At 45.1% G+C, this 10,405-nt stretch overlaps 1 protein-coding gene and 1 long non-coding RNA gene across 4 annotated transcripts in view; one reads left to right on the forward strand and one right to left on the reverse strand.

The window, feature by feature from the left end:
* Positions 1 to 3,595, forward strand: part of LOC112550976 — a 16,487-nt gene extending 12,892 nt beyond the window's left edge. The window contains exon 4 of the long non-coding RNA XR_003095071.1: positions 3,464 to 3,595. This is a non-coding gene — a long non-coding RNA (uncharacterized LOC112550976). The remainder of the gene's footprint in view (positions 1 to 3,463) is intronic.
* LRRC20 (leucine rich repeat containing 20) overlaps positions 1 to 9,467 on the reverse strand; it is a 173,236-nt gene extending 163,769 nt beyond the window's left edge. For all 3 annotated transcript variants that reach the window (XM_025209227.1, XM_006027900.3, XM_014521924.2), the window contains exons 1-2: positions 9,449 to 9,467; positions 9,215 to 9,345 (exon numbers count right to left, since the gene is read on the reverse strand). In XM_025209227.1, the coding sequence (XP_025065012.1) occupies positions 9,215 to 9,296 (82 nt within the window). In that variant the 5' untranslated portion in view covers positions 9,297 to 9,345; positions 9,449 to 9,467. The remainder of the gene's footprint in view (positions 1 to 9,214; positions 9,346 to 9,448) is intronic.
* Positions 9,468 to 10,405: the final 938 nt, after the last annotated feature.

Below are 10,405 nucleotides of genomic sequence, written 5' to 3' on the forward strand. Positions count from 1 at the left end.
TTTAAGATTTTTATGCCTCAATTTTCTCATTTGTAAGATGTGGATAATAAACCTTATCTGCCTTAGAAAGGGCTGAGTAAGGACCAATTCATTAACATTTGTTATGTGCTTGCTATTACTGTGATGAGAAACTTCATTAGGACCTAGATAAAGAGCTATTAGCATGCAATCAGATTTTATTTTAATGGTGGTTAATGCAGAGGAGATCTGACACCTAGACAACACTGCAGGAGCTTTTAAATTATATGTGAAGAGACAAAGAATGAGAAGACATATTTAATCATTTAAAACAGAACGCTGTTCAGTGTAGAACAACAGTGGGGGAAAAGTGCATACAGGGGGTGGAGATAGGAACACAAGTTTTCCTGTTTTCCTCTTATGAGAAGAAAAGAAACTTGAGGTCTGTGGCACAAATGAAATAAAATTAATTTAACTGTATATTATCTGGTGATACTCTTACCCAGGTTTAGTCTCAATGCTCTGTTCTGTGGCTGAATTTTGATATAATACGGTTTCCTTAAAGTTCCTTTTTTTGTCTTTCTCTAAGAATCCACTTGATCTCAGGCTGGTATGGGTACAACTTACCTTGATATATTCATATAGACAAGGGCACTTGTACACACCACAGATCTTAGTCCTCATTAAATTAAATAGTTTTATAAAATTTAAACTTGTTTATTTTGGAGCATTGCATCTGTGTTTGCATGCACTAGATTTTCAAATGAATTAAGCCTCAGAGCATTGCATCTGTGTTTACACGCACTAGGTTTTCGAACAAATTAGACCCAGTCCCTAGCCGGCACTCCAGGAGAGCAGAATGGCTCTGCACTGCCCCCCCGACCCCAGCATCCTTCCCAGCCCATGCCCATGCCCTGGCAAGCAGCTGTGGAAGCAAAGTGCCGGCAAACTAAAACAAGGAGAAAAAAAAAAAAAAAAAGCAGAAGCAATTCGAAAACAAAAGCAATTGGAAGGGGTGAACTACAAAAAAGTCGCAGCGCCATCTGGTGGACAAAGGGCCTCATTACATGACTTTGAGTATCTCTGTGTCTGCACGCAACAACTCTATGGATGCAATGCTTTAATTCATAGTTGGTAAGGTCGGAAGGGACCTGAGCAGATCATCAAGCCTGACCACCTGCAATGGCAGGAAAGTATACTGGGGTCAAACGACCCGGCAAGGTGTTCATCCAGCCTCTTTTTAAAGACCCCCAGGGTAGGACCCAGCACCACTTCTCTTGGAAGTTGGTTCCAGATCCTAGCTGCCCTGACACTGAAGTAGCTCCACCTGAATCTATCCTCTGCCAGCTTGTGACCGTTATGTCTTGTCACTCCTGGTAGTGCTTGGGGGGAACAGGGACTCTCCCAATGCCTGCTGGTCCCCCTTGACTAGTTCGTAAACGGGCACTAGATCCCCCCTCAGCTTTCTCTTGTGGAGGCTGAACAGGTTCAGGTCCCTTAGCCTCTCCTCGTAGGGCCTGCCCTGCTGACCCCTGATCATGCGAGTGGTGCTCCTCTGGACCCTCTCCATGTTGTCCACATCCCTCCTGAAATGCGGCACCCAGAACTGGATGCAGTACTCCAACTGTGGCCTGACCAGTGTTGCATAGAGGGGGAGGATCACCTCCTTGGACCTGCTTGATATGAATCTGTGGATGCATGACAAGGTACGATTGGCCTTCCTGACCGTGTCCTCACACTGTCGGCCCACGTTCATTTTGGTATCAATAATGACTCCAAGATCCTTTTCTCCCTCTGCACTGACGAGAATGGAGTTCCCCAGCCTGTAGGTCTGTTGCTGGTTCTTCCTCCCCAGGTGCAGCACCTTGCACTTGCCAGTGTTGAAACCCATCCTGTTCTCATCTGCCCACCCCTGTAACCTGTCCAGGTCTGATTGCAGCCTAGTCCTCCCTTCTAGTGTGCCCACTTCTCCCCATATCTTAGCGTCATCTGCAAATTTGAACAGGGTACTTTTTACCCCCTCGTCCAAGTCGCTGATGAAGATGTTGAACAGCGCGGGCCTGAGGACTGACCCCTGCGGAACCCCACTGCCCACATCCCTCCAGGTCGAATAAGACCCATCCACCACCACTCTCTGGGTGCGGCCCTCCAGCCAATTAGTGACCCATCTGACTGTGTAGGTATCAATGCCACAGACTCCTAGTTTTTTAATGAGAATGGGGTGAGAGACGGTGTCGAAGGACTTCCTAAAGTCCAGAAAGATTATATCTACCGTCCTGCATCCAAGGATTTTGTGACCTGGTCATAGAAGGCCACCAGGTTGGTCTGACAGGACCTGCCTCTAATGAACCCATGTTGGTTGCCCCTAACCATAAGCCCCTAAGCCCCTGCTGGCCCCTCACAGACATGCGCCAGGATAATTCTCTCAAAAAGCTTACCCAGGGCCGAGGTAAGACTAACAGACCTATGGTTTCCTGGGTCCAACTTCCTCCCTTTTTTGAAAACGGGAACCACATTGGCCCTTTTCCAGTCCTCTGGCACATTGAGAGGCGAGCCAAACTAAACTATGTCTGAGGAGTTTTAGTTTAATGTGCCTGAACGACTTTTAAAGCATCCGGAAAACCCACTTGTGCAAACAAACAGTAACGCAGTTGCAGCGCAAGAAAGGACAAAAGACATGGAGTGTACAAAGGCCCCAATTCTCTAGGAAGAGACAGAGGAGGATTAAGACATACTTGAGCTGTAGCCCATGATCTGAAGCACAGGGCAGAAAGAGACCTCCAAAAGGTACTACCAAGATTCTGATAGCTTTCAGGAGCAGGGAGAAGCTGCCTCCTGGAAGAGTCTTACAGAATGCAACTGGAATGGATACTGGCATGGTGAATGTTTTAGAAAAGGGGTTCCCACCCTTTTTAGATCATGGACCAGCAACCTGTGGACCAGAAGTGACTGCAGACTGGCAAACTGTGGACCAGAAGTGATCCTGTGATGCGGCAGCCAACCCTTTTTATATACCACTCCACAGTGCGCTGGTCACTTCCAGACTTCTGGTCCTACAGCCAATCCTCCTTCAGACCAGCAGCTAACCCTCCATGGCCCAGTACTGAGCCGTGGCCTAGGGGTTGGGAACCTCTGTTTTAGGAGACACTCAGATACCTGAGTTAGCTCAACACATTTTATTTGCCTGAGAAGTCAACTGCCTAAATCCGACTGAAGCTTAAATTAAGCCATGGTGCTAGATTCTTCTTATTATAACTGTACATATAAGGGATATTAGACTGCATTTACTGAACATAGTTTGCATCTCTACCACCACACTTTTTAGCTCTTGTCCCCCACTTCGGCAGCTTCACTTGTACTAGAAGCTTTTGTACAGACAGGACTCAGGTGATTTTACCACTACAGTCCCTAACCCTACAAAGGCAAATAATATATCCAAAATCAGCTCCTTTCTGACAGAACTAATGGAACAGCCTGTTTCTTTTACCCTGTTTTTTCTCATCAGGATGAAGTATCAAAACCAATTTGTATTCATACTTCCCAAGAAACCTATATTGGAATAACTACATTAAAATACAGTGTGAAGCAATGTGAGGAAAGTTTGACAGGGATTAACAAATGAAGGAATATTAACAGCAACTTTTTAAATGAAAGAACTGTGGTCTAAGAAGACATGTAACGATCAGGAGTGATAAGGCTGCATTAGAACCCAGTCTGAGAATATCCTCATTCATTTTTCCCCTCTATAAAAGGAGGTGGGGGGAGGGGGGGAAGGAAATCATAAGTATGATGCACTCCAGAAACCATTTTGGTTTATCCATTGTTTAGTAGTAATGAAACTGTGCCACCTGCTGGACTTCTATCCAAACTGAATACAGTATATTACAGAATTGATTAACATCAATACTTCTATCTTGTCTTTTTGTTTTATATCAGGCGTGTCAAACTCATCTGGCCCTGCAGATAAGTGATGCAAGGATGGTCCTTGAGACAGATGAATGACATGTGGCTGGCCCCACAGGCCAGACTGGGCCCATGAACCTGCTCCTACCCCACATACCAGAACCAGTGCACATGGTGTTTGCTCCAGCTAGTCTGGAACTGCATAGTAGATGGTATCTGTGGAGGGCTGGTCCAAGTCACAGGCTGCATGTGGTGCCCACTCCAACTAGTCTGGGATCCCCACTCCCTGTCCTGGAGCAGCCATGGTGGGCACCTGCTATCTGTAGTGCACGTCCTGGACCAGCCAGGGTGGGCACCGCATGTCACACACATCACAGACTGGCTGGGGTAGGTGCAGTGTGCAATGTACATTCTGAGTCCTGCATACAGGGCCAGTCCAGTGTATACCACATGTGGTGTGTGAGTCAACTCTGTACCAAATTGCAGCATCAGGGTTTGGATGATGGGGCTCCATGGACTGGGCTGCATCTTTGACACCTCTGATTTATATTATTTCGATACGTACTCAGCCCCAAGAACTAGCTTCTCATACCCGTTTTCCTTTTATGGGCCCCTGAAGGATAAAAATCCATTGCAAAATGTTGTATGATTACAGGAGAGTATCCAGTGTTGGACATCTCCCTATATTTGAATTCACCTATAATTTTTGACTTAACAGCAATCTACAAAAGAAAAATGTAGAAATCTGCTCCCTTTTTGTTTCTCTAGGATATAAAGAGAGTGTTTTTGGTTGGCTGACTTTTTACAAGACAGAGAAGCATTTTCTTATTTATTTAAAATGTTGAAAACTGAAATTCTGTCCAGTCTAGAAGAGTTTACAATGGCTGGAGAATTAGTTAAATTATGACATCATAAGAGGCATGCAACTAAGTAGCTGAGGACAGACGGAATTACATGCATTTTGTTAATACCTATTATACTTCAATGACTGATTTACATTTTGGAGAAAAGGCCTCAACGGGACATGAGAAAAATAAAGTATATGCCTAAATGTTTTCAGGATACTGTCTCAAAGTTGCTTTTGTACACACATTTATTCAAAAACTCTTAAAGATGAAAAAGTACTAGTATTTAATTCACATCACACTTCTGTATATTTAAAAATGCCCACAAAACCATAAATTTTAAAGCCAGGAAAGGGAGCATTATGATCATCTAGGGGTCCAACCTTTTTGGCAGGCTTGCTGCAAATTATTTCCATGCCTTTCCCAAGTGCCACACCAAGCCCAGCCCTTCCCCTGCCTGATGTGCTGCTCCCAGCCCTGTGTTCCCCATCTGATCTGCTGCTCTGCTTTCTGCCCCTTGTGGCAGAACAGTAGGGGTGCTACTACACTGAGCCACCCGCCCCACTGTGCCCAACCAAAAACCACACTTTGGGTGCCTCCCCAGGGGCGCCTACTTCTAGCCCTCCCCCTTCCTGGAACACACCTGCAAGCCTGTGGTAACGCTGCCACCACCCAGGCCTTGGTCTCCATTAGGGCTCTGTGCCACCTGGGGTACACAGACCCTGCTAACCTGGGGGGGTGCTTAGCCCACAAGTAATATTTCTGGGTGCTTCTTATAGCTTGAAGCCTCCCAGAGTAATCTTAGGTGTGTTTGAGGTAGTTAATAAACAGCCAAGCTCTTTTGGGAGCGAAAAAGCATCTCACACACAGATCCTAATTTCTGGCTAGATTCCAAGTTTTTACTTACCTATCAGCTTCAGGCAGCTACCTGAGGTACAAAGCTTGTCTGTGTTCCAAGATGCCTGCTTGAAGAGGGAGTACCCCCAAGACCAGGTGACCTGACCTTTAAATAACTTTTCTGAACTCATCACCTGGCTCCAGTCAGAAACAAGCCTTATTTGATGCAGACCAATCCTTTTAAAAGTCATCAGCATCCCCGGGTAGGCCTCCTGGCGGGAACCCAGGACAAAGGACCTGGACACAGGAAGGTGGGATGGGAGGAGGTCCTCTCCAGCCCAGTTGCCCAGGTGACTATAATGACCTAACAACACACAGTTAGAAAGCAGGAGGGGGTGAGCAGACTATCCCACTGAGGGCAGGGAGAGATATCTTCAGACCCTTACTCTGTGGTCACCGCCTGATCTCTTCCTCTGCTTTCTGCCTTATTGGCTGCTGTGCTGCTTTGTGCCCTCCCTGATCTGCTGCATGCCACACACAGAGGCTGTCCATGCCACTTGTAGGCATGTGACCCCTCCTCTAGACAAACACATTTTCACCCAACAATTCCTGAATCAGCCCTAAAACGTTCGACTGAGCTACAACATATATTTAGTATAGCCAATCTAGGCTGAAAGGGGCCAATTCCCCATCAAGTGACTGAGAATCCAGCACCTCCCTAGCTAAGCCATTCCAGCACTTTGTCGAGTCATAGAAAAAAGGGCTGGGGGACCTCAGGTCACCAAATCCACTCCTATGCTCAAACCTAAACCTGTCTAAACCATCTCAGCCAAGCATATCTAACATGCACTTAAAACTTCTACTGATGGATATTCCACAGCCTCTCTAGATAATCTCACTGTTAAAATTTGCTGTTTAGTTTGGGTCTGAATTTGTCAAGATACAGACATTATGTCTTGTTATTCCTTTGTCTGCTGGACTAAAGAACAATCTGTCTGTTATCAGAAATCTTCCACTATAATAGGGACCCAACCTTTGTAACTATGATTGGCGACAAGCACCAGAGTTTGAAAGTCCAGAGCTCCAATGGTACACAACTAGCAGCTAAGTAGGTAACGACTGCAGCAGAACTGAGCACCCTGCTGGTGTGGTCAAAAGAAAATCCCTACCGCTGCTGAGAGAGGGGCAGGGCAGGTAACCAAAAGGGGAAGGAGTAAAGGACCACATACACCTGGCTCCTGGGATGGAACCTCAAACTGGTCCTTGTAAGCTCAGAAAAGGGACTCTGTAGATCCTGGAGAGAAGGAAGCTCTGCAGGGAATCTCACAGACAAACAAATTGATTTCTATTTCATGTTTATTTAAGTTGCTGTTTAGGCCAGGAGGCCTGGGAGTGGTTGAAAGGGAGCTAGGAGACCACTGAAGATGCTCAGTGAATAGGCATGGATTATGTTACTGACTTAGGCAGAGGGCTATCAGTGGTCCGCCACAGGCCCAGAAGCTTGGGATGCAGGGCACAGTGAGGCGCCTACACACACACTGTTTTTTGGAGACAGCTTTTTAAATGCATACCAATTTACCACCAAGGTGTGGCAGGTGAGGACAGGATAGCATCCCAGAAAAGCAGAATGAGAGATAGGACTAGTATGGCTGCAAAAAGGGGGCTCCACAGCCACCCATAGAGGGCAGGTCCTGTTATATCACCCACGTAGGTACTCTGAACTGACCGATTTGCCTGTTAATTTTTTTTCCTGGAAAAACTAAATAAATAGAACATCTTTATACATCATATACATATTCAAATAAACTAACATTATAAAAGAGTTGAGTGGATTGCTAAGTCCATCCATTCCAAGACACCATGAATTTAGCTAATTTCCTACACAGACACTTGGCTAGGATGGTGTAGTCAGGAATGAATCTGCCTAGAGCAGGTGGCTGGACTAAACCTCGTAAGGTCCTTTCCAGCCCTACTTTCTTATGATCTTGTAAGAACTGATCAGCCACCATCACTTCAAACAACTCCTAATTATTGTTCAACACTTACTGTTGAACCTGTTATATTTTTAAGAGATGCTACAGACAGAGTGAGCTAACATTTTGCTGAAATGTAGTCATTTGCATCTAAAAACATTTATTGGATGGAATTTAAACTCATCAGTTCCAAGTCCACCACCACTCATGCAAAATGGATTTTGATTTCAGTGTACCTCATGCCCAATAGGATTGCCAGTATGCAGTCCTTATCCAGGCAAGTCTATACGACTACGGCGAGCACATCTACATGAGAGGCCTTAATGCTCAGTGGACTGTTCTATACCACATTACTGCATCACAGCAAAAACCGTGCTAATGTACAGTTGAAGTAGCCTAGTACGCATTAAGCATCACAAAAAAGTTCTCCTTTGCTACTGCACATTAGAGCAGCTATTGTACCTTTATCTAGTACCCGTGTGTTAATGAACATGTAGACATGCCCAGTATTGCCAGTGCTGCACATTCATAAATTGTGAATCAAGCCCCCAAAATCATCAGATCCTTTAAAAAATTTCTTGTCATTTTAAACCAAAATGAAGGCAACCAGAGAGGCCACTAACTTATGCTCTACTACAATTCCTTCTGAAGTCACCAATTAGAAGAGCAAGGGGACAGTGTGGGCTGGCCATGTTTTTCCACCCCACTAGCATATCAGGTGGCTATGAGACAGAAAGAAATCCAGCATAAGGCCACTAGTTCTGTGTTGTGTGAACCCCCTCCTATGACAGATTCAGTCAAGGTTGTTTCTGTCCTCTTTTCTTCCTTTACACCACACCTGAGCAGTACAGTCAGAGTCTAACCTGGCGCTTACAGGAGGGTCTGGTGTTTTCAGAGAGAATACTACTCTCATCCCCTGTGAAGGAGCTCAGTATATAGTACTGACAAGGCAACTAATTGTTCCAGATATTTCAGAACAATCCTGAACTTCAAGGCTGTTTCTCTGAAAACTCCTGAAAATTAGACATTCCTCCCAGACTTGAAAAACTGGTCTGACTGGTGCCAGGAAGCATCCTGGTCAGTTAGCAAACTGTGAGATTGCCCCAAAATTCACTATCCTCAGTCATTTTCAAAGCTGAAATCAGCCCTCTGTGGCACCTCAAGGGCCATATCCCAGACTTTGCTCCCTAAAAGTTACTCTCACTTTTAAGCAGTGAACATTTTCGAATGGGGGTAGAAAAGGCTGCAGTCTTTACTCTACTCCAAATAAGTGCCACAGAAGGACTAGTTTACCAGAGAGCTAACCAACCTGACAACAACAGACATACTTCAAAATAAAGTTTAAAATGCACACAAAAAGTTGAATTTTGGCATAATACAAAACTACTCCACAGAGTTGACTAACACTATCTTTAGGACTATGAACATGTCCTTCTGACACAATCACCATGCTACTATGCACACACCAATGTTAAACAAAGGCAGCCACATAGACTGGGGGCGAGGGGAGAGGAAACTAACATTTTCAACAATGTAAAAGAAAGAAATTGGCAACAAAACAGTCTTCATCCATCATTGATAACATAATACTAAGTGAACAAGTCCAAGACAACAGAAACAGTACTAGTGTTTTCTGTCAAAGGACCCATAATAAATGACCTACCCAAATAAACAAACAAGGTCAAAATCTTAACTTACCTAGGGAGTCTGTTTTATTTTCTACTGTTTCATTCACCTTTCTTGCAACTCTGGCTACAGCTTCTCCCATTCTTTTCTGCATGCAGACGACCTGTCCCAAAAGGGAAGCTCTTCCACAGGAGAAACTGTGACTGAAGAGATAAGAACAGTAAGGTTCCAGTATTCTAACAGTTCACAAAAAGCAAATGCCAGGACAAGTGCTCCCCAAATTTGAGAAAGTAGTAAGATACTTACTTTAAAAGAATGAGGGCTCCCAACTGATAAAGGAGAAGCTAGGTTCATTACAGCAGCCTGCCCTCACTGGTACAAAATGTAGAAACTGCTAGGATGTGAATTGCTACAAAGGCTGACACTGCAATTAAGAGTTCATTTAAATTGTATGGGATAGATTCATCTTGAGATGCAGGCATTGGCTATGAGCAGCATCTGTGAGACCACAGTGTACAGTGATAGCTCTGTTGTTGGACCTAGCCATGGAAGCTAAGATTTTAATCAAGAAATAGGTTCAGATGGAGGCTAGCCATTTCTCTCTCTCCTGGATACTTACATGGTAGCCTTTACCACGATACCCCTCCCCCCCAGTGCCTCAATCTTTAACACAGTTACTCTTACAACATACCTGTGAGACAGAGAAGCAAAGTGACTTGCACATGATCAGTCATTCAATTTAAGAAAGAACAGGGATGCAAAAACCAGCCCTATCACTGCAAGAAGAAATGTTCAGTGTCTGTTTGTTTTTAGAGTCATAGATTCATAGTCAGAAGGGACCTCAGTGGGCTATCTAGTCTGACCCCTTGCCCCTGGCAGGCAAGAAAAGAGTCACCAACCCTGGGGTCATGTGATCCCAGCCAGGTTCCTGTCCAGTCCCTTCTTGAAGACCCCCAAGGGTGGGGCGAGCACCACATCCCTTGGGAGCCCATTCCAGATTCTAGCAACCCTGACCGTGAAGAACTTTTTCCTAATGTCCAGCCTAAACCTTCTCTCTAGTAGCTTATGGCCATTGTTCCTTGTCAATCCAGGGGGTGCCCTGGTGAACAGATCGTCGTCTGCTTCATGTTGTTCTCCCCTTATGAATCTCTATATCACCACAAGATCCCCTCTCAGCCTTCCCTTGGAGAGGCTGAAGAGGTTAAGGTCCCTTGGCCTTCCCTCGTAGGGCCTTCCCTGCAGACCTCTAATCAGGCAAGTGGC

Source organism: Alligator sinensis, unplaced genomic scaffold (assembly GCF_000455745.1).
Source record: "Alligator sinensis unplaced genomic scaffold, ASM45574v1 scaffold849_1, whole genome shotgun sequence".
Lineage (NCBI taxonomy): Eukaryota > Metazoa > Chordata > Crocodylia > Alligatoridae > Alligator > Alligator sinensis.